This window comes from Spea bombifrons, chromosome 6 (assembly GCF_027358695.1).
Source record: "Spea bombifrons isolate aSpeBom1 chromosome 6, aSpeBom1.2.pri, whole genome shotgun sequence".
Classification (NCBI taxonomy): domain Eukaryota; kingdom Metazoa; phylum Chordata; class Amphibia; order Anura; family Pelobatidae; genus Spea; species Spea bombifrons.
The window spans coordinates 17,605,861-17,631,360 of NC_071092.1; the positions used below are offsets into that span (position 1 = coordinate 17,605,861).

General features: G+C 45.6%; 1 protein-coding gene across 2 annotated transcripts in view; it reads left to right on the forward strand.

Moving 5' to 3' along the window:
• The window catches only part of XPNPEP3 (X-prolyl aminopeptidase 3), a 211,176-nt gene that overhangs the window by 53,930 nt on the left and 131,746 nt on the right, over positions 1–25,500 (forward strand). For both annotated transcript variants that reach the window (XM_053468633.1, XM_053468632.1), the window contains exons 3-4: positions 7,350–7,463; positions 24,551–24,961. In XM_053468633.1, the coding sequence (XP_053324608.1) occupies positions 7,350–7,463; positions 24,551–24,961 (525 nt within the window). The remainder of the gene's footprint in view (positions 1–7,349; positions 7,464–24,550; positions 24,962–25,500) is intronic.

Consider the following 25,500-nt stretch of genomic DNA (forward strand, 5'->3'; position numbering starts at 1 on the left):
AGGATTACTTTTTTTAGTGTACGGATTACTCCCAGTCCCATCACATAAGATTCTATCTTGTATTATCGGCCGAGCACTGATGTCATCTTTATGCAATATACATTGATGCCGATAAGCTAAGTTTCTGTCTGATTTATTTATTTCCATAAAATGGCCACCAAAATCCTCAGCACCAGGCCCGTGATGCTCTTAATCCGGCCCTGCCTCCAGTGTGCGTCAGGCATCTTAAATCCAGCTTGTATCCACAGTGTGCTCCAGCCTTGGCTAAACTTGTTTTAAATGGTTTGTGGACTGACTTTGTTTTACTGTTTTAGTAATTTAGTATTGCTAGAATGACATATAAAAGTTGATTAAAAAAAAACCAAAACACTTTTCCACTGCTTTTTTCATTATCACCAAATTAATCCTGTGAAAAATGAGAGCTGCCTACGCATTCATACATTTCTGATGAAGTGGCCCACTGCAGAAAAAAACTTGGACACCCCTGCCCTAGTAGTAGGTGCAAAGGCTTTAACTTTTACTGTTGAACAAGGAAGGTGCACCTTATTCTTTTCGGGGTAGACAAAATTATCAAAATAACCCAAAATTATTTTTTCCCATTGTTTGTTTTTGCTACATCACCGTCCCCCAGTTTAGCACTAATGTTGCAAGTGTGTTCTTAGAGTAAGGTGTCCTAAAAAAAAAACGCTGCATATTTAATTATCACTATAATATAAAAAAGCAAAATAACAATTTGAGCAGCATCTCTAAGGGTGCATTAAACCTAAAACAACTTCAGTATAACCTAATGGTTAAAATGTTGTCTCTTGTACACTCCAACAAGAACGTTCTTTGGGGCAAACTGTCGGTCCCAATTCAGGATAAAGCATGCAGGCTAGCAACCCTGTCCTGTAAAAAATCAGCTTGCTACAGAACATCCATAACAGAGACTTCTAATCAGAAAGAAGAAGGCATGATGCTGGGTAGTGAAAGCACCAAAAAAACGCCACTAAGCTGAAAACCCTTCTTTCAACCAGGAGGTTCGACATCTGCACATACAATGCAAGGACATGTATGAATCAGGTAAGATGGCACCGGTTGCAGCAAAGATGAGCAGCAACAACCTGACCCTACTAGGCATTAGCAAGACAAGATGGATGCAAACTGGACAGAAAGGACTGATGAGAGCAGAGCACCCCACACACAGGGAGTACCTGCATAGCACAAGACAGCTCAACCGAAGATTAGATTGCCTTTGTCATTAGCAATAAGGTCAGAAGACACCTGTAAGAAGTTGGAGTTAGAAGAGGGGCAGATGTGGCATCCAACCATCAACTGATCCACCAGACATCAACCCATCTAACAAGGACCTCTCAATCAATTGTAATAAGCCATCACCCTGATGAAGAACGGGAAGGTGGCTGGACCTGACGACATTCCAGCAGAGGCCCTACAAGCAAACCTAAATGCTTCTGTGTAGATGCTTTAAGAATAAGATTCCATTAGAATGGAAGGAGACATACCTCATCAAGATACCAAAGAAAGGGGACCTCAGCAACTATGCTAATTACAGAGAGTTCACGCTCCAGGGCCAGGGAAGGTCTTCAACCAGGTCCTCCTAGAGAGAACAAAGCATGCTGTCAATCTACAGCTACGTGATCAGCAGGCATGCTCCCGCCAGAACAGGTCATGCACTGATCAGATAGCAATACAAAGTCGAACAGCCATTGTAGTTGAACTCTTCATTGTACATTAACTTTGACGACTATGAGAAAGGTGAAACTATAGCATCCTGGCCGCCTGTCAAGAACTCATATGAGAGAATGTCCTGCAGAGTAATAAATGGAGGGCAGCTCATAGACCGCTTCCAGGTGTGACCTAGAGTGGGACAGTGTCATTAATGGGTTGATCTCAACAGCCAGAAGTACAAGACCAAGATAATCGAGGGTGGTACAGTAGACATTGCATATCTAGATTTCAGTAACATTTATGACACTGTCCCACATAGAAGACTTGGCAATTAACCCCAATCTCTTGTTTAAATCACAATATTGATGAATGGAGTAGGCTGTGGCTGAGTATAGAATAGTTGATACTGTCTGAAGAAGTGTGGAGACCAACCTCAATCTTCCTCTACTGCACATTCGCTCCAGTGTTAACCCCTTAAATGCCACACTATATACTATGATGTGATTGCATTTTAGGGGTTAATATTTGTCTCCACAGTCCCCTTAAACTTGTGGGGACTCAATCACAGACAACAGCAGTGCAACAGCATTAAGAGAGAAAGCAAATGCGCTTTCAGGTCATTTGCTGTCAGTTGGGGATCTACTGCAGTTCAAACTGCTGCAGAACCAATCAAAAGTGGGCTGATGATGATCACCTCGCTCCAGTAGGGGTAATTTTCCCCCACTACTAGTAACATAGTAACATAGTTCATAAGGTTGAAAAAAGACCAAAGTCCATCAAGTTCAACCTATATACATATTGTGTCCCTACCGTGTTGATCCAGAGGAAGGCAAAAAACCCTTATGAAGCAGATGCCAATTGCCCCATACCAGGGGGAAAATTCCTTCCCAACTCCAAATATGGCAATCAGAATAAATCCCTGGATCAACGTTCTGTCCCTATTAATCTACTATCCATAACTTGTAATATTATTGCTTTCAAGAAACACGTCCAGGCTCCTTTTAAACTCTTTTATTGAGTTTACCATTACCACTTCCTCTGGCAGAGATAGTCTCACCGCTCTTACTGTAAAGAACCCCCGTCTGTGCTGGTGTAGAAACCTTCTTTCCTCCAGCCGTAGAGGATGTCCCCTTGTTATAGATACAGTCCTGGGTATAAATAGGTCCTGGGAGTGATCTCTGTACTGCCCCCTTATATATTTATACATAGTTATTAAGTCCCCCCTAAGCCGTCTTTTCTCCAAACTAAATAACCCTAATTCTGATAATCTTTCTGGGTACTGCAGTCCTTCCATTCCCCTTATTACTCTGGTTGCCCGTCTTTGAACCCTCTCCAGTTCCACTATATCTTTCTTGTACACTGGTGCCCAGTACTGTACACAGTATTCCATGTGTGGTCTGACTAGTGACTTGTACAATGGTAGAATTATTTCCTTGTCATGGGCATCCATGCCCCTTTTGATGCACCCCATGATTTTATTTGCCTTAGCAGCAGCTGCCCGACACTGGTCGCTACAGGTAAATTTACTGTTAACCAAGACTCCTAAGTCCTTTTCCATGTCAGTCGTCCCCAGTGTTTTCCCATTTAATACATATTCCCAGCCTGGATTTTTCTTCCCCATGTGCATAACCTTACATTTATCCGTGTTGAACCTCATCTGCCACATCCCAGCCCAAGCCTCCAACCTATGCAGATCCATTTGTAATCGTGCACTGTCCTCTATTGTGTTAACCACGCTACAGAGCTTAGTATCGTCTGCAAAGATTGATACTTTACTATACAATCCCTCTACAAGGTCATTAATAAATATATTAAAAAGAATAGGACCCAAAACTGACCCCTGTGGTACCCCACTAGTAACAGTCACCCACTCAGAGTATGTACCATTAATAACCACCCTCTGTTTCCTATCACTGAGCCAGTTACTTACCCACATACACACATTCTCCCCCAGCCCAAGCATTCTCATTTTATGTACCAGCCTTTTATGTGGCACCGTATCAAATGCTTTGGAAAAATCAAGATATACGACATCCAGCGATTCTCCCCGATCCAGTCTTGAGCTCACCTCCTCATAAAAGCTGATCAGGTTAGTTTGACAGGACCGATCCCTTGTAAACCCATGCTGATATGGAGTCATACATTTATTTTCATTGAGATACTCCAAAATAGCATCTCTTAGGAAACCCTCAAACAGTTTACATACAACAGAAGTTAAACTAACAGGCCTATAATTCCCCGGGTCACTTTTTGTCCCCTTTTTGAATATTGGCACAACATTTGCAATGCGCCAGTCCTGGGGAACAGACCCGGTCACTATAGAGTCCTTGAATATTAGAAATAGGGGTCTGTCTATTACATTACTTAACTCCCTTAGAACGCGGGGGTGAATGCCATCTGGACCTGGTGATTTGTCTATTTTGATTTTTTTTAGGCGGCACTGCACTTCTTCCTGGGTTAGACAGGCGACATGTACTGGGGCATTTATCTCATCCTGCTGTATATTACCTGGCATTTCATTTTCCTCTGTGAATACAGCAGAGAAGAATATATTTAATAGATTCGCTTTTTCCTGATCCCCGTCTATAACTTCTCCCTCATTACTTTTTAAGGGGCCGACGCTTTCATTTTTAACCTTTTTACTATTTATATAGTTAAAGAACATTTTGGGGTTTGTTTTACTCTCTTTGGCAATGAGTCTTTCTGTCGCCACTTTTGCTGCTTTTATCTGATTTTTACATATTTTATTTTTTTCCCGATAGCTTCTTAGTGCTTCCTCACTGCCTTCCTGTTTTAGTAGCTTAAATGCTTTTTTTGCCATTTATTGCCACCTTTACATTTTTATTTATCCACATTGGTTTTCTCTTGCTCCTGACACTTTTATTCCCATACGGTATGTACTTTTCACAGTGAGAATTTAAGATATTTTGAAAAATCTCCCATTTAGTATCTGTGCTTTTGTTTTTGAGGACATTTTCCCAATTTACAGTGTTAAGGGCTTCTCTTAGTTGATCAAACTTTGCCTTCCTAAAGTTCATAGTTCGTGTGGCTCCTCTAAGAGTTCCCTTATTGAACGACAAGTTATAATGTATTATATTGTGATCACTATTTCCTAGGTGCCCTCTGACCTGCACATTAGTTACTCTGTCAGGTCTGTTGGTTAATATTAAGTCCAGTAGAGCGCCCCCTCTGGTTGGGTCCTGTACCATTTGGGACAGATAATTATCTTTACTAATAGTCAGAAAGCGGTTTCCTTTATGAGATTCACAGGTCTCGGTTTCCCAGTTTATGTCGGGATAGTTAAAGTCCCCCATAATAACCACCTCATTGTGATTTGCTGCCTTGTTTATTTGCTTTAATAATTGATCTTCTGCTGCTTCAATTATATTTGGTGGCTTATAGCAAACCCCGATCAGTATTTTATTATTTTTCTTTCCATATATTTCTACCCATAATGACTCCACATCATCATTTCCCTCACATATATTCTCCCGCAGTGTGGCCTTTAGGCTGGACTTTACATAAAGGCAAACTCCTCCCCCTTTTCGTTTTTTTCGATCCTTCCTGAATAGACCATAACCCTGTATGTTAACCGCCCAGTCATAGCTATCATCCAACCATGTCTCTGTTATACCCACTATGTCATAATTTTCTGCAGACATTATTAACTCCAGTTCGCCAGTTTTATTGGTCAGACTTCTGGCATTAGTAAGCATACAATTTAGAGGTGTATGGTTTTTTCTCCTATCAAGCCTATCCCTATTAACTATTCTAACCCCTCCCTCCGCTCCACCCCCAGGTACATTTATAAGCCCCAGCTCTCTATCTATACTATCTTCCCCTTCTATATTGTAGTTTCCCTCCCCCCCTTTCCCTAGTTTAAACACTCCTCCACCCTTCTGGCCATCTTCTCCCCAAGTACAGCTGCACCCTCCCCATTGAGGTGCAGCCCGTCCCTACCGTAGAGCCTGTATCCGACAGAGAAGTCGGCCCAGTTCTCCATGAACCCAAACCCCTCCTTCCTACACCAGCTTCTGAGCCACTTGTTTAGCTCCCTAATCTCCCGCTGCCTCTCTGGTGTGGCACGTGGTACAGGTAATATTTCAGAAAATACTACCTTGGAGGTCCTTGCCTTGAGCTTGCTACCTAAGTCCCTGAAATCATTTTTAAGGACACTCCGCCTACCTCTTACTTTGTCATTGGTGCCAATGTGCACCATGACAGCTGGGTCTTCTCCAGCCCCTCCCAGTAATCTGTCAACCCGATCCGCGATGTGCCGAACTCGAGCGCCAGGCAGACAACACACTGTTCGGCGATCCCGGTCTTTGTGACAGATTGCCCTGTCTGTCCCCCTAATAATAGAGTCCCCTACTACCAGCACCTGTCTGGCCTGCCCTGTGCTCGTCCTTCCCTCCTTACTGGAGCAGACACCGCTCTGGAGGTCAGAGGCAGTGACTTGCTGCAGTATTGCTAACTCTGAACTAACATCCCCCTCATCTGCCAACCGGGCAAACTTGTTGGGGTGTGCTAGATCAGGACTAGCCTCCCTGGCGCTTTTCCCCCTACCCCGCCTTCTAACTGTAACCCAGCTAGCTGCCTGACTGTCCTGTACCTCCATCCCGCTATCCTCCCCCACCTCTACCCGCGAGAGAGCTTGCTCAGTGAGCAGCAGACTCCTCTCCAAGTTGTCAATAGATCTCAGTGTTGCCAGTTGCTCCTCTAGACTCAGGATTTGTGCTTCCAAATGAGCAACCTGCACACATCTCGCACAGCAATATGCACCCTCGAAGCGCTGATCAAGGATTGCATACATTGAGCAAGATGTACACCTGACCGCATTGTCAAACATGGTATACTGATATGATTTACTGGACTGTAGTTGCCTGTCTACTCTCGACTGCCTTTCTTGTGAATGGGCACATAATTCCCAAATATATTATTGTTTTATATAGCCTCATCATATTTTGCAACACTGTACAGTGAATAAACAGGACATAACAATGTGACTTACATGGAGGATCTCCTGCAAGTTAAACACAGGTACCGCATTCAACCATGCAAGTCAATGGAGCCTAGCTTACTAATCACAATGTAAATAGAAAAATTTTATTTAAAAAAATAATGGTTAAAATAATCGATAAATTGGTAACATGTAAAAATAATTACCCGTTGATGTCACCATCAGCGTAACCATCCAATTCCAATTTTTTTAAATAAATTAATAAGAAAATAGCACTATATCTTCATAAAATTCTTGCATGGAAAGAGTTAAAATAATGGCATTTTAGATGTCCATGAGATGTCTAGTAAATCGTATTGTCTGGCTTCCGAGATGTCCCAAGAATATGATATGGGCACAGGCTAACCAGATGTTGAAATTCCCAAAATAATCTCCCAAATGTGGCCTTTTACCCTCCTAACACTATAAATTCATATCTGAAGTAAAATGTGTGTGAAAAAAATATGCCAAAAAATTACTATTACTATCAGTTTGACAAAGGTTGGTAGCAGCTACTTTATTTTCAAGTTTTTAATTGGTGAAATAATTTTGTAGATTTTTGAAATACATTTAAATTTTTTTATTTTTTTTATTTTATTTTAAGATTAATTTGCCATAATCGTTCTCTATTTAAAACTGATTCTTACAGTCTTCTAATATCTTGCTATGTTCCCCAATTTAGCTTGCACTTCCTTTTTAATACGGAAATTCTCAATAAAGCCTGACCTATTGAACTTCCCAAAACAATACCTTGGCCAACCTAGTCCTGCTACTCACCCGCATCTTCTGAAACCAGGTAATGTAGCTCTTAATTCCTTTTGATTACATGTCAAAGTGTACCCTTTGAAATTATCTTCATTAATTGTTCATAAAATGTAATCTGTTCTACATCTAACTCACAAGTATAGACAAACACAATGTTTAAGCTAATAACACTAGCGCTGCAACAACTGATCAATATAAGCGATAATGAAAACCGTTGTCAACTATTTTCATTATCGATTTTAATGAATATACAATGAGGGTTTTTCAAATGCTCTGAAAAATAGAGGTCAGACTGTAACACTAAGATCCAGATCCCCCGCTGAGCTGCAAGGGACCTGGATCCTCCTCTCTGGCAGTCGGTGGACGTCTGCCAGATGTGCGTAGACAAGGCACTTTCGCTGGAGCTTCTATGACTGACCACCGGAAGGTCATGTGACGCCGGTGCTCCATCATAGAAGCCCCAGTGGAAGGGGAGGACAGAAGAGGATGTCGTCTGCCAGAGAAGAGGATCCAGATCCCTTGCAACGCTGCGGAGGATCCTCCTCCCTGGGAGCCGGTGAACGATTGCGGCTCCGCTGGGGCTTCTGTGATGGAGCACCGGCGTCACATGACTTTCCTGTGCTCAGTCATAGAAGCCCCTGCGGAAGTACCACCCAGCAGCAGAGGCTTGTGTACACGCATTGCGCAGACGTCCACCAACTGATCCCGCTAGACACCAGGGAGTCTTGGGGAGCACAGCGGCATAAAGGGAGGTATAAGGCATATCTGGGGAGTGGAGTAGCATATCAGTGGGTATAAGGCATATCAGGGGGACGGAGTGGCATATCTGGGGGCACAGTAGCATATAGGGAGGTATAAGGCATATCTAGGGAGTGGAGTAGCATATCAGTGGGTATAAGGCATATCAGGGGGACGGAGTGGCATATCTGGGGGCACAGTAGCATATAGGGAGGTATAAGGCACTTCTAGAGGTTGTGTGGGATGCACACGCACATTTGCATATTGTTTTTTTATCCAATTAATCAGCCAACTACTTGATTATGAAAATAACCGTTAGTTGCAGCCCTAACCATTAAATTTAATAACTGGGTGAACCTCTTTGGGCAGCAATAACCTCAAATGTGTATATGTGTGTGTGTATGTATATGCGTGGCTAAATATGTGTGTGTAAGGGAGCACAAGTCAGCTGAGGTAGTCGGTTTGGACCATCCAGCTCTGTGACATTAGTGGCAAGTGGCGGGATTGATTCCTAGTCTGAGGGACACTTCCTTTCCACTAAGATCTATCTCCAAGAAAGAGAATGGAAGGAAGCTGTGCAGAGCTGAACCAGAGGAATTGTACCCACCTGAAGCTCCGGAGGGAGGTTCTCCACTTGGAAACTAAGTACAAGGGGAAAAGCCTCCCAACTTTCGAGTAAAGGTTCCAGCGGAGGTTGCTGATTCCTGGGGAAGCAGCCCGAAGAGAAATGGGTGGCTGAGCTGGAGGTGCTGGTCCAGACAGAGCTGAGGTTGGATAATGGATATCGGGCTCTGCACTGGTACGCAGCACAGCTGTGCCCGGCGCTGGAGGATAAAGGTCCCACGGAGGGCTATAGCTTCGGCGGCCCGGGATTATTATTGGAAAGTTTGGAAAAGGATCCCGACTTTGGTAGTGCATCGCAGTGTCGGGCGAAAGACCTCCAGGAGCGAAGGGCTGATACGTGCCCGGGCTGTGGGCTGACCTGGATTATTTGGTCACACGAGGATGGGAACTGGAACATGCATATCAAGAGCTGTTTGACCGTGTTCAACAGTATGCCCCAGTGACAATGGATTTCATGGATTTTACTGAGTGGTCACCTGAGGATGTTGACCCAGAAGGGGTGGATGGGACAGCGGTCTCCACCCCTTAGTCAAAGGGATACTGGGCAGCTACCCCAGGTCCAATACCAGAGCTATGTAACTTTACTCCACAACCGGATCCAGAGATTGTGGATTTAATTGATTTTACACCTGAGGATGTTGGTCCGGGAGGACTTGCATTTGGCTTCCCTTCCCAGGAAGAACGTTTTCTGGGTGAAATGGATGGGACTGGGGTCTCCACTAGCACCCACCCAGCAGAAGAGCTGGCAATGGGGTAGAGTGCCGCGGGCCTCTGCCTGCTGCCTTCCCTGTTCCCTGAGCCTGACCACAGCAACATTGTAAGGCCCAACCAGGCAGACCCAGAGACTATGGTAGTGGATGGGACTGCAGTCTCCACACCTGGGTCCCTGGAAGGTTGGGCAGTTGGCTCAGATCCCCCACTTTCCAGAAGAAGCGCTGGTATCAAGGCAGAGTGCCACTGGTCTCTGCCCTCCCCTCCCCATTTTTCCTGAGTCTGACCATGACGCTTCCGCATTGCCCACTCAGACCACCCCAGGCAAAATACTGGCAACAGGCGAGAGGCAGGACGGCCTCTCTCTACCAGCACTGGGGGTTCCTGCAAACCCCACAGAAGATATTTCTCCAGGTCAGAGCGCCACTGGCCTCTGCCCTCCCTCACCAGAGGTCCCTCCACCAAATGATTGTACAAAACCAGCACTAAGTGACATGTATCCCATACAGGTGGATGAGACTGTGGTCAACCCTGGATTGAAGGGGCCCCTACCACCCTGTCGTCTCCCCAGCGGCTTAGAAGAATCCAGAGAGAAGGTGCAGTTGGCAATTCTCTCCAGCGGCAGTTATATTTTTTGGGAGAGGCAGAGGTCAGGCGGGTGAGTACTGCTCTTGGAGAGGCAGATTGTTTGGGGTACCAGTTTTGGGAGGACTACGGAGTCAACCCGTTTTGGGGTCTTCTGGGTCAGTCCCATTCGGAAGGGGTAGAAATGTGACGGAACCCTCCATCACTGGGGCCGCTGGAGAGGCCTGACTGCCAGCCTCCTCCCTATTGACAATGGGCCCTGACTTTCTAAAGACTTCTGTGGCTACCCACAGCAGTATATCACCCCATCACTTGATGAGGGGATTATATCCGGCAGACAGCTATGATCTGCAACCAGGGAGTGACCACCATTGTTCCATTGTTTTATAATGTCTGTAGTGGTGGAACGGGGGGGGGCTGATTTATACATTTACCCCCGCCATCCCTGGAACTGATTTTGGCCGGTAATAGTGGAGGTTGGGACCCTATTGTATTGTTAATCCCGTTAGTGCCCCTGTTGTCTCTGGGAGGCAGATTAAGGGGTCGGTTTGTATCCCATTATCTTGTTTTATGTTAATGTGTGTTTTGCTGGATCTATCCAGCCCTGTGCGTGAGAAATAAATCAGTCTTCGTTTTGGTTATATCCTACACTGAGTCTCGGTTAGTGACTGGGAAACCGTGAAAGAGTGTTTATCCCAGGCTAAGGGAGCACAAGTCAGCGGAGGTAATCAGTTGGACTAGCTAGCTCCATGACAACACCCTAATCCAGGGGCGTCCAACCTGCGGCCCTCCAGCTGCTGCAGGACTACATCTCCCATTCTCCTCAGCCAGCCCCTTAGCTGAAAGAGCATTATGGGAGATGTAGTCCTTCAGCAGCTGGAGGGCCGCAGGTTGGACCCTGCCCTAATCTGTATTTCTGATCCTGACCTTTCTTACTCGCCTCACTGACTGTCTATCAGAAATTGCATCATGGATGGCGTCCCGTTACATAAAGCTCAACATCTCTAAAACCGAACTCATGGTAATCCTGCAATCTACTCGGTCCACTTTCCTGATATCTCTATTACTGTTGACAACTCCACTATCCAACCAACAGACCAGGTTCGCTGCCTTGGTGTCACCCTTGACTCTGCTCTCTCCTTCATCACTCACATCCAGTCCCTCACCAAATCCTGCTGCCTCCAACTGATAAACATCTCCTGAATCCGCCCTTTCCTCACACAAGAAACCACCAAATTACTAATACACTCCCTTGTGATATCCCGTCTGGATTATTGCAACTCTCTACTAACCGGTTTCCCCCTCTCACGCCTTTCACTGCTTCAATGCATCCTCAACACTGCAGCCAGGTAAATTTTTCTCTGCCGCCATTCTTGGCATAGACGAGCAGTTCATTACTTCGTTAGCTCCCCATACCCTCCAGGATCAAATTTAAACTTCTGACCCTGACCTATAGAGCCCTCAACAACTCAGCGCCACCTTACATCTCTATCCTCCTATCCTAATACACCCCTACCCGCCCCCTTCGTTCCTCTCACGACCTACGGCTATCTTCTACTGTTGTTACCTCTTCCCACTCCCATATTCAGGATTTCACCCTTGCAGCACCCCTCCTAGGGAATTCCTTCCCCCGTTCCCTCAGACTTTCTGCATCGTACGCAACGTTCAAAACCTCTCTGAAAACCCACCTGTTCAGGGAAGCGTACAAAATTCTTTCCCAGTACTCCCCACCATCGTCATAATCAAGCCATCTGAATAATCAACAGCTTCAACACATCAGAAGCAGATCAACTCATCCCCATCCAAGCAGTCCTCTCCTATTGTCTCACTTCCCCCTCAACCACCGACTAGATTCTTAACTCGCAAGAGCAGGGCCCTCTTCTCCTTTCCACCAGTTAGTTATTGTATGTGTTTCTAAATTGTTCTTCTGACTAACGACACTGCGGAATCTGCCAGCGCTTTATAAATTAATGTAATGTGAGGGGCTTGGCCGGCAATGGAGTAAGACGCATGGTGGTGGAGCTCCTCCAACATTCTCAAACAACTAATTTTTATACTCAACATCTCAGCAATGTCTACAGACAAGACAAAATCATCTTCACAAAATATCCCTACCTTTTTTCGAATCGAAATCGAGAAGGAAGACGTCTTCCCGCGCTTTGCCGGTTATAAGAGACCGGGATGAAAACTCTGACGCCTCCCAAGGCCTTGATGTTGGCCCTGCTCCGCACTCTCCTTCACCCTCTGCAGAGGACCCTAACAATCAAAACCTTACCATCACTGCCATGAAACTGCTTCTCGACGACATGAGACAGAAATTCAAACACGATATGCCGGACGCGCTTTCTGAGATACAAAAGGACCTCCATGAGCTTGGGGGCCGTACTACGCATCTTGAAGACATGATGGAGGAATTTACATCGGCACACAACACCGTGGTGGACTCATGTAACTCCCTGCAAGCTGAGGTGGATTCCCTTCGCTTGAAACTTAGCGATTTGGAGGATCGCTCGAGGCGTAACAACTTACGTATCCGCGGCATTTCTGAGGACTTTGCTTCGGAAGATCTACTTACCTATGTCACCACGTTGCTTCGATGTGTGCTAGAGCTTTCATTGACGGAGGAGGTCAGGATAGATCGTATCCACAGACTACCTCGTCCCAAAACATTGCAAGATTCCCCCCCAAGAGATGTCATCCTTCGGATCCATTTCTATGAGGTCAAAGATAGATTTATGCAGAAGGTAAAGCACAAACATACTCTTCCGGAATGTTACCGTGATCTTCAATTCGTTCAAGATCTCTCCCAATACACTCTGCAACAATGTAAAGCTTTTTCCACCATCACTGCTACGCTACAGGCTAACAAAATCCTCTACAGATGGGGTTTCCCCACCCGTCTCCTTATCAACAAAGATGGTAACACGCACTCGATCAAGACACCAGCCGACGGTCTTCAACTACTCTCAGACTGGGGCGTCCCTGATACACTACCGACTGCTGCCTCCACCCAGGACCGTCTTCAATCCCTCAGTTCTCCCCTCAAGAGGCTTGCCTGTGAATGGGAAGTTGTGAACTCCAAACGCTCTCCTACACATACATGAACTCCTTCGTCTCCTTCTGCCCTATTGTGAAGATAAGAGACCAGAACTGACCAGGGAAGAAAAGAACTTTTCACCATCGTTTCCAAGATTTTTTTTTCTTTCTTACTAGGGGCTCGTTTCAACTCCACTTTGTCTTCTGTAAGGATCCGTTGCCGCTGTTTGCCGTTTACATCACACTCATCTTCTTGACGCGGCCTCGTACCTCTCCACTACACTCACCTATGCTGTTCCTGCGTGCAACATTGGACTCCTTGCAACGTTCTTCGTTGTCCACAGGTTGCTCCTGCTCGTCTACGCCAAGACTTTCACGTCTCCGGAACAGAAAGACTTTTGATCTCTCGGAAACCTGATCCTTTGCTCTCACGGACACAGCGACCAGAAACTTACCTAATTGTTATGGACTCCCTCTGGGTCGGAGTGGTGAGATCGGACATTTTTCGTTTTATATTTTTTTATTTTTCTTTCACTTAATAATGTACACTTGTTTTCTGTGTTTGATGCCCTAGAGGAACTATTCTGTGGCTCCTTATTTCTCTAACGGGCTCATCTTTCACACCACATTTTTAGGGGTTATTCCGCTGCTGCTCTTACGTTTCATAACATGTTTTTTTCTCTCTATTCTCCGTGATATGTGATTTTTTTTTATTTTTTTTTTTTTTTTTATTTTTTTTTTTTCGTACTCTCCCTCCTCTTCCCTGCCTGTCCAAGTCCACACAAGTTATGGCTCATTTCCCTTTTTTTCCTCTCTTCTTTTTGTTTTCTTTCTTACACATGTTGGAGGTCTCCCTGCCTCATTTAGGGATTATCCCTACCTCTCTGTGTTATTTCTACCCACAGTTTGGGTTGCCACCCCTCCTAACAGCCCTAAGCGAGATGGGTCGATCGATTTTGTGATTACTTTCAAGTTTTATGTTTTGCTTTAGTTTACTTTTTTCTCTGGGAGCGCTTATCTTACATTTCGACGTCTACATTGGGTGTCACACCTTGATTATTAAATTGATGCTTCTAACTCACTTATTCTGGAATGCAAAGATAATGTATGATTTATTTCCGGTCTGGGCGCGGCTCACCTTTATCCATGTTGCCGATCCCCCCCTCCTTTTTTTTCCTTCCAATCCATGCCTTCTAATACCCTCTAATTTTTCTCACCATGGCATCCCTTAACTTTTTATCACTTAATGTTAATGGCCTTAATACGCCACACAAACGGAGACTGCTTTACTCTGAGGCCAAGAAAAAACATGCTCACATCTTATGTGTGCAGGAAACCCATTTTAAAAAGTCTAATCCTCAAAACCTTTTTTCTTTCGATTGAAAAGTTTTTTATTGACATCCAGGCACAGCATACGACCAAATATGCAAAAAAAAACATACAGGTCAGAGTAAAGCGGCGCCCAGACATCATTTTATTTTTTTTTGTTCGTGTGGGAACGATGTGCAAGTAGCCAGGGCCGGCCTTTGGGGTGTGCGACCGCACAGGGCGCCACACTCCAGGGGGCGCCGCCGCGGGGTCCGACGCCACCGTAGCGTACCGCTGCCGCCAATAGCGTACCTAGCGGGGGGGGCGGTCCGCACCGGGTGGTAAGTGAACTTCAAAGAGGGAAAGGGTATATAGTTAGATGGGGGTAGATAGGGAGAAGGGAGTGAGAAGGGGTAGATAGGGAAATCATACTCTCATGCCAAGTCTGCGAGTACATCCTGGAATCTGGGTATGCCTGGACATGATAGGAATGTGATTGCTGTTAATTATATATATATATATATATATATATATATACCGTATTGGCTCGGATATAGGCCGCTGCCCCGTATATAGGCCGCACCCTAAAAGTTTGGTGCTTTTTTAAAGAAAAAGTTTTTTTCTTTAAAAAAGCACCAAAAAAACATGCTGCCACTCTGCCCCCCCCCGAGATATGCTGCCACTGTCCTCCCTCCCTGAGATATGCTACCACTGTCCTCCCTCCCCGAGATATGCTACCACTGTCCTCCCTCCCCGAGATATGCTACCACTGTCCTCCCTCCCCGAGATACGCTACCACTGTCCTCCCTCCCCGAGATATGCTACCACTGTCCTCCCTCCCCGAAATATGCTGCCACTGTCCTACCTCCCCGAGATATGCTACCACTGTCCTCCTCTGCCCCCCTCCGGACTTACCGGAGCAGACTCCCGGGTGTCTTGCAAGGCCGGCGGGGGACATCTACGCAATACAACTTCCGGTGCCGGCCCTGGATGTGCCGGCACCGGAAGTTGTATATGCGTATAGCGTAGATGTCCCCCGCCGGCCCCGCAAGACACCCGGGAGTCTGCTCCGGTAAGTCCGGGGGGGGCGGGGGCAGAGGTAAAACTTTTGCGCTTAGACAACCTCCCGTGCCGGCACCCCCCCCCTGGCTGGCAGGGGAGGCTGTCTGAGCGTATCGGGGAGTAGGATGCAGGTCCCCTGCACCGCTGCGGGGGATCTGTATCCTAACCCCGCTGCCTGCCCGGGACTGCATGTCCCGGGCGTCGGGCGCTAGACCCCGAATATAGGCCGCACCTCCACTTTAAAGACTTAAAGTGGGGGAAAAAAGTGCGGCCTATATTCGAGCCAATACGGTATATATATATATATATATATATATATATATATATATATATATATATATTATTGTTATTTAATTGTTTTGTCCTATTTTGGTGTTTTACTTACTTTAAATAAAAGTGTTAGATTTCTTTATGGTGTGGGGGGGTCATATTCAGTTTATGGCCAGGTAAATGCTGCACTTTCGGTTTCAGTCCAGAATTCGTTTCGGTGCATCCCTACTACTAAGCCAGACAATGAAGTGGTACGCCTACACCACATCAATGTTTGACGTATTATATAGTGATTGGGGTTTTGTTACAAGTTTTGTTACAAGTTTTTATTCCTTTCTTTTTTTGGGATGGGGGGGCGCCACAGGGTGCCAGAACACCTAAGGCCGGCTCTGCAAGTAGCAGAAACATCAGCAGTCATCAACATAGGTAACATGGAACAAGTGCATACAAAAAGTAATATCGACAGCACTAATGTTGAGGAAAGTCACAGACCTCAGCAATATAAGGTGGTAATGAGGAGACAAATAGGAGAAAAAAGGCCCAGAGACAGCGACACCCAGGACCATGCCCGGAAAACAAGAGCACGATAACTCGTATTGTGAATAAGCAGGGGAAGGGAAACCCCAACAGGGAACGGGCCAACCCGTAGGCAGAAACCCCAGGCAGACACCTCGTAAGCCACCGGGCAGCAAAAAAGAGAGGCGGAGCAGCCCTGTTGGGCAGAGGTCCCAGTACAGGAGCCAGGGAAAAAAGGGGGACTCACAAAGGGAGGGAAGGAGATAGGGCTGCACCTAACGATTATTTTCATAATCGATTAGTTGGCCGATTATTTTTTCGATTAATCGGATAAAAAAAATGAATGTACATTTTTCATTTATTTAAAATAATTTAATAAACAAATGATGTTAAATGCAAACGCAGAATACAAAAAACCTGATAAAATGCATTTCTTGTCTTTATTTCCCAACCAGCCCCCCCAATTTATACACATTTGAGCCCAGGCTTGCCACGCTGCCTCCCAGACATGCCACGCTGCCTCCCACATATACCACTCCACGCTGCCTCCCACATATACCACTCCACGCTCCCTCCCACATATACCACTCCACGCTCCCTCCCACATATACCACTCCACGCTGCCTCCCACATATACCACTCCACGCTGCCTCCCACATATACCACTCCACGCTCCCTCCCACATATACCACTCCACGCTGCCTCCCACATATGCCACTCCACGCTGCCTCCCACATATGCCACTCCACGCTGCCTCCCACATATGCCACTCCACGCTGCCTCCCACATATGCCACTCCACGCTGCCTCCCACATATGCCACTCCACGCTGCCTCCCACATATGCCACTCCACGCTGCCTCCCACATATACCACTCCACGCTGCCTCCCACATATACCACTCCACGCTGCCTCCCACATATACCACTCCACGCTGCCTCCCACATATACCACTCCACGCTGCCTCCCACATATGCCACTCCACGCTGCCTCCCACATATACCACTCCACGCTGCCTCCCACATATACCACTCCACGCTGCCTCCCACATATACCACTCCACGCTGCCTCCCACATATGCCACTCCACGCTGCCTCCCACATATGCCACTCCACGCTGCCTCCCACATATGCCACTCCACGCTGCCTCCCACATATGCCACTCCACGCTGCCTCCTACATATGCCACTCCACGCTGCCTCCCACATATGCGACTCCACGCTGCCTCCCACATATGCGACTCCACGCTGCCTCCCACATATGCGACTCCACGCTGCCTCCCACATATGCGACTCCACGCTGCCTCCCACATATGCGACTCCACGATGCCTCCCACATATACCACTCCACTCTGCCTCCCACATTTATCATGCCACGCTGCCTCCCACATATACCACTGAGCCTGATATGCCTTATACCCCCTGATACACCACTCTATCCTCCCCAGACATGCCAGGCTGGCCTCCCCACATATGCCTTATATACCGTATATGCCTTATACCCCCAGATATGTCACTCCGTCCTCCCCAGATATGCCTTATACCCCCCACATATCTCATAGTCCCCTCAGAGTCACAGACCTGTTCACAGCACACTGACACCATACTTTTATAAATAAGTACTGGGTTAATCTTCACTGCCCCCAGGATTTAGATTCCCCTTAGTCTGTCCCCCTTTACCTCTAACTGCGCCTTAAGTTAACTTTATTAAATTAACCCTCAGTCCTCATCATTAAATTAACACTAAACACCCCATTAACCATAACTACCCTTAAATTAACTCTAAATACCCCATCAAACACAACTACCCTAAATTAAACCTAAAAACCCCATTAACCACAGCATCCCCTAAATTAACCCTAAAGACCCCCATCAACCACAACAGCCCCTAAATTAACCCTAAACACCCCATTAACCACAACTGCCTCAAATTAACCCCAAACACTCCATTAACCACAGCTGCTCCTATATTAACCCTAAACACCCCATTAACCATAGCTGCCCCTAAAGTAACCCTAAACACCCCATTAACCATAGCTGCCCCTAAACACCCCATTAACCATAACTGCCCCTAAACACCCCATTAACCATAACTGCCTCTAAATTAACCCTAAACACCCCATTAACCATAACTGCCCCTAAATTAACCCCCACCTCCCCTAACTTTCAGCAGCCCAAATATTAATTTTGTACTTATAGTTAGATGAGTGTCACAGCCATGTGGTTCTGGCCTTCTGGGAGAAGGAAGGGGGCGGGGCCAGTTGTCACAGTGATTACAGGGAGGGACTGGTGAGTAGGCGCTGCTGCTGTGAGTCAGACTAAACGGATTATATAATGAGGGGTATTTTTCAGAGCGTTTGCTCTGAAAAAACCCTCATTTTATAATCGATAAAAATCGATTCAACTAATCGATAATGAAATTCGTTGGCAACGATTTTCATTATCGATTATTATCGATTTTATCGATTTAGTTGTTGCAGCCCTAGAAGAAGAGGGAAACCAGGGCGGAAAGGCGAGGGAGCAAAAAATAAAAAAAAAAAAGAGTGAAAGGGAGAAGGGGAAGAAAGAGACCACCCGGTGCGCCAGAATGGTACCTCACAGAGCAGCAATCCGGCCTGTGGAGCCTTCAGCGTAGGCGGAAGACATCCAGTGGGTCCACACCTTCAGAAAGCGTTCAGTAGTATTGTGTATGTATGCAGTGAGTTTTTCCATGTGCATAATATGCCAAATTTTAGATAAAATTAGTGATCGGGAAGGGATGCATGTGTTCCAATGTTTAGCGATAGAGAGTCGCGCAGCCGCGCATATCCTGTGAATGAGCCGCTGAGTCCACCTGGGAAATTGGGGGTCAGGGTGATCCTTATTGAGTAAAGCCGTCAAAGGGCACTTATCTACCCGGATGCCCACAAGTTCACTGAGAAGATCAAAGACCCAGGTCCACATGTCCACGGCCAGAGGGCACGTCCACCACATGTGAAAGTACGAGCCCCTCTCTCCACAACCTCTCGTGCAGCCATCACCGGAGCCCGGGAACATCCAGGCAACCCGGGAAGGATGAAGATACCACCTGCCAACCACCTTGAACGCGCCCTCTTTAATGAGAGTATTAGCGGTAAGTGAGAACGTGTTAGTGTATATTTCCGTCCAGTCCGACTGAGTTAAAGATATCTCAAGGTCACTCTCCCACAAACGGCAGTGGGAAGGGGCGGCAGAGAAGGCATGCGCGATAAGGTGGGCGTAAAGCTGCGAAATCGCGCCCGCCCGTCTCTCCCCAGCCCAGCACAGCCGCTCGAATGGAGTCATAGGAGGGACTCAAAACTTTTTTTTAAAGATTTCCCCTGGCACTTCCACTCCATGGCAAAAACTTGCAAAGCGGGTGTCTCTATTTTTATTTCTAAACAACTTTCTTTTCAACTTCTTAAGCAAACGGCAGACCCCCAGGGTAGATATCTGATTCTTAATTGTGTCGTTAACTCTGTTGATTATACCTTGGTATCTTTTTTTATGCACAGAACTCCTCACAAGCCCACTTTTTTAAGAAATTGTTGTCCAAAGTAGACTCTCTTAAGAGAGGCCATCTTATCCTTTGTGGTGATCTTAACGTTTTTCTTAACCCCCTTTTGGACACTTCCTCTGTCCTTACTGGCAGGTATGGTAGGTAGAAGCGGTCTCTCTACACTCGTTTCAATTATATGATGTCTGGCACCTTCACCATCCTTCTGAACGTGACTATTCATTCTTTTCTGCACCACATAACTCCTACACTAGGATAGATTGTATCTTGGTCGACAAGATTACGCTCCAGGTAATCCGGGACTGCTCTATTGGCGTCATTAATTGGTCTGATCATGCCCCACTTCATTTATCGCTACGAGTGACACATCCTTTTCAAGGCTCCTGGCGCCTTAATAACTCTCTCTTTTCCGACGACTCCATTATATCACAAATTCACTCACACTTAGATATGTTTTTCCAAGCGAACCAAGGCTCCGTGAGCTCGGTTGAAACCTTATGGAATGCGCATAAAGCAGTGATTAGGGGTAGTTTTATTAGTATTGCTTCGCATATTAAAAAACAAAGGGACTGGGAGGGCGATAAAGATTCTTTGCTCCTTCAACTTTATGACCTAAAGACCCTTAACAAATGTACTCCATCCCCCAACATGCTCAAATTGGCTGAAATCCAATTTTAGCATACGGCACATATGATGTTGAAAATCCGCCAACGTTTCTACTCTAAAGGGAACAAGGCTGACATTATGTTGGCAAACAAACTCAGGCATTTTTCAACCCTGGCGCGTCGCTCCTCCCTTCGATCGTCCAAAGGGTTGCCTTTACAAAACCCTTCCCATATTGCTAGCGAGTTTGCTAATTACTACTCCTCCATATACAATCTCTCTGGTGACACCTCCACTCCCCAACCTACAATTGACTCTATCAATGCATACCTGAATTCTGTTTCTTTACCTACTCTCACAGACGATATGAAACTTAGCCTTCATGCTCCCATTGATTTGGAGGAAATTCAGGTCACCACACGCCAACTAAAAAACAACTCTGCCCCTGGTCCGGATGGACTGACTAGCCATTACTATAAAGTTTTCCTTCCGATTCTTGGCCCCTTTTCACTCTTTTCCAGTCCTTTATGTCCAAAGGGTGCATCCTGACTGAAAATCTTCACGCACATATTATTACCCTTCCCAAGCCAGGCAAAACTCCAGATAGATGTGACAATTTCAGACCTATTTCTTTATTAAACAATGATATTAAGATATATGCCAAATTATTAGCGAATAGACTCTCTTCAATACACCTTTCTTCTACATTATGACTAGGTAGGATTTGTCAGATACCGACAGGCTAACGATAATAATAATTATTGACCTCTCCTGGGAGGCTTCACAATGCAAAACTCCATGCCTTTTCATTTCTTTCGATGCGGAAAAAGCCTTTGATAGGCTTCATTGGCTCTTCCTTTCGTTGGTTCTTGACAAATTCGCTCCATTATGGCCCTTTACTCTTCTCCCTCTGCTTCTGTTCATTTTTCAGGTTTTATATCACCTCCGTTTATGATTTGAAATGGGACACGCCAGGGTTGCACGATTTCCCCCGTTATATACGCTAGCTCTTGAACCGTTAGCCCAACGCATTCGCTCGGACCCACTGATACACGGCTTCCCTCGCTCAGGTGGCCTATTTGCTGATGACATTTTGGCGTCTATTACAAGCCCCTCTGTTTCATTGCCAGCACTGTTAGACCAATTCACTCGATACTCAGCAGTTTCTTATCCCACTTACCTGCTCTCCTGTCTGCCTCACTTCAGGCCTCATATAATTTTGAATGGAGGCGAGACTACCTCTTTTATTTGGGGATCAAACTACCCAAGACCCGATCTAAATTGAACGATTTTAATGTTATTTCTCTATGGACACAAATACTAACCACAATCCAGAGATGGCGCTCGTTTGATTTTTCATTGCTCGGACGCATTGCATCGGTCAAAATGATGGTTCTCCCAAAATTGTTATACGTCTTTAGAGCAGTCCCGGTTGCCATTCCTTATAAATTCCTCTCGCGTATACAACACACACTTAATGATTTTATCAATCTCAAAGGGCGGTCGAGGATTTCTAAACAGGCCTTCTTCTCTCCTAGATTTAAAGGAGGCCTAGGGGCCCTGGATATTATGGCCTACTACAAAGCCGCTATACTTTCGCAAGCGGCCGCTTTTCATTACCAAGATGAGATCCCCCGCTGGGCCGTACTAGAAAACTCCTACCTACGCCCTTACTCGGCCTCTCAGCTCTTATGGCTCCCCACACGCTATCATCCTCCTTTCCCTGCTCTCCTGCCCACCACACTCTGTACATTTAGGATTTGGTCCCAGGTCGCCAGAAAAAAACCCTCTCTACACCATATCACTAGGGCTACTCCGCTTAGCTCCTGAGAATTGTTAATCCCGAGTTTACAGCTAAATTCATGGGACTCCGTTTCTCTCCTACGACTTGGTGATCTGTTTCTCCGCCGCTGTTTACGTCCCTTCTCTGACTTATGTTCAGCCTTTTCACTGCCACCACGAGACTTTTACAAATATTTACAAATCAGACACTTACTACAATCTAACTCTTCCTCTTTAACTATTGATAATTTCTCTTCACACCCATTTATTACATTATGCTCTGCAATTGCTCCTCGAAAGGGCATGATTTCTGTGTGCTACGCTTTTCTCCTTTCTGATCTTTGGGAGAACAAACTCCCTCACATGTTGGCATGGGAAAAAGAGCTGGCCACTTCGTTTCCACTTAAATTATGGCTTGAGTCTGAGGAAGCTATGAGAGGTGTAACACATTGCACCAATCATATTGAATTGCAAAAAAAGATAACATGTAGGTGATATCTTACGCCAAAACGCTTGTCACATGTTACCCTCTTGCTCCTCCCTTTGCTGGAAAGGGTACCATTCTGAGGGTACGATGCTACATGTTTGGTGGTTGTGTCCACCTATATTTGCATTGTGGAAAAAGGCGTTTCATTTCCTCGAGTCCTCTCTTAGGGTTAACCTTCCTCTCTCCCCACAGCTCGCACTTTTACACATGTTCCCTGACCACTTTCCCGCCCCTGTTAGGAAGCATGTCATACATTTCTTACTGGCTTTCAAACTATTCATTGCCCGTCATTGGAAATCGACAGAAATTCCTCGCCTGACATCTATACGTCATCACCTAGAACGCATCCACATTTTAGAGAAACTTTCTTTTCAGAACGAACAACTAATGCCTCAATATGACAAGATTTTGTCTCTGTGGCCTCAGCTTTGTGAGGGGCCATTTTGGGAGGGTTGCTCTTAGCTCTTAGGATGGTGTGTCGCGCCCAGCCGTTTTCTGTTTTCCCCTTTTTTTTATATATATATTGCGCATTCCATTGTATATTGATTGTTCGCTCCTTGATATTTCTTCATATGTGACACTGTTCTGTATACATTGATACCTGTACATGTTCGTATTGTACTTAAGCTGTTATGCTTGACGCATACCACTCCCAGACTTTGCGGTTATTATACGTTCCTGTTTCCTCGTTTTCTCCAGGCGTACTGTTGTCCTGGCTCGATCTTAAATGGCACCTCATACACATTTCTCAGGCTCATTGCTTGATGTCTCTCTCCATGATTGTCGACAACGTTCTATCCACCCCGTTATGCTACGAGTCATGTTACGGCTTTCGCCGATTTCAAGTTTGTTATATCTCATGTGCTCACCGACATCAATACTGTTTATACTATGTGTACGGCCACCGCTGTGGACTGTTGTACATTTCCTACCTGATGTCCTGAATATTTGTACATGCCTGATTTGACAATTGTGTGTGTGTGTGTGTGTGTGTGTGTGTGTGTGTGTGTGTGTGTGCTGAAGTAAAACCAAGCATCAGAATGGGGAAGAAAGGGGATTTAAGTGACTTTGAACATGGCATGGTTGTTGGTGCCAGACGGGCTGGTGTTTCCAGCACCAGTAGAAAGTATGCCATGAAGAATGAAGGCAGTTCTGTAGGAAAAAGGGGGTCCAACTTCAAGGTGTACCTAATAAAGTGGCCAGTTAGTGTATATTTATGTATCTGGGAAAATAAAATTGATATGGAAGTAGGAGTTACAGGAGGTAAGGTATTAAGCACTTGGTACAGAAAGGGTTAAAGTGTGAGATGCATAGTTGCAATCACGTTAGGCCTTTTAAAGAGCTAATATGAGTTTAAAATGACTCTATGGATGATCATTATGTCCGCAAGGGAGACAGGCAAGGCTATACTGGCCTATATATAACACTTTGGAATTATCCATTGTCTTTTAATTTTTCTATCAAAGGTGGTGTTGTTGTTGACTTTTGTAAACAGTTGTAGAATATTTAATAGTCTTTGTAAATTTCTGACGTTGTTTACCATTAATAACAAATGTGTGTCTCCCACACCGTAAACAGTTACACTTCTTTTTCCAGAACAGAACACCATCTTCTATTTCGTTTGTAATCATATACTGGTTAGACTTTTAAAGACTTTCTCCCAATACTTTTGTGCTACATAGACAACGGTTTTGGAACAACTGAAAAATCCTTAACGCTCCTAGATCAAATGCCTATCTAAAAACAAAACGCGTATACACACACAAAAGCAGGTTGTCAGAAATAAGCACACACACAAGTAGCCACAACAACTAGACAACAAGCAGCCTTACAATTGCATTACAATGAGAACTGTGTCACACTTGTCCTGTCATGTTTCTCCGCAGGTGAAGTCACACCAGGGTTAACGCAGAGGGAATATTCACTTCGTCGTCACAAGCTGATGTCCCTTATACAGAAAGAGTCGGAGGTTCTGGGTGATGGCAGAGACCATGTTGTTATTTTCCTGTCAAACGCTACAGTTTATATGACAAATGACATTCCTTTTCCCTTCCATCAGCACAATGATTTTCTCTACTTCTGTGGATTTCTCGAACCTGATAGTATCCTCCTCCTTCGGAACCAGCCTGGCCAAAGCCTTCCTTCACACACGGCAACTCTTTATGTCCCACGCAAAGACCCTAGTCGTGAACTTTGGGATGGGCCACAATCCGGTGCAGATGGAGCAGCTGCTCTTACTGGCGTTGATGAAGCTTTCACACTGGAAGAATTCAAACATGTCTTGCCCAACATTTATGGTATGGAATCTTTTTTAGAATAACAGAATAACTACCACATTGAAGACCTTATGACAAAAATGTTGGCAATCTCACTTGACTCGAAGAAAAAGTGACTGGAATAAAATGCATACAAAACATATTCACAGAATGTTTCATGCCTTCTGATGTGGGTGTGTGTGTATGTATGTAATATACCGTATTTGCTCGATTATAAGACGAGGTTATTTCAGAGCAAATGCTCTGAAAAATACCCCTCGTCTTATCTGGGTGGTTTTATAATCAAACCTCAAATAGGTCTGACTATGAGACTAAGATCCAGATCCCCCGCAATGCTGCAGGCGACCTGGATCCCCCCCCAACTTACTGGTGCTTCTGAGTCCCTGGTGTGTAGCCGGGCAGCGTGTAGACGTCTACGCGGTGCGCGTAGACAACTTCCGCTGCAGCCGGAAGGAGGTGTGGTGAGGGGAACTCTGATCTCTGACAGCCGGGGAAGGTCTGTGGGATGGACACAGACAACCCCTGCTGCTAACCGGAAGGAGGTGCAGCTTAGCAGCGGG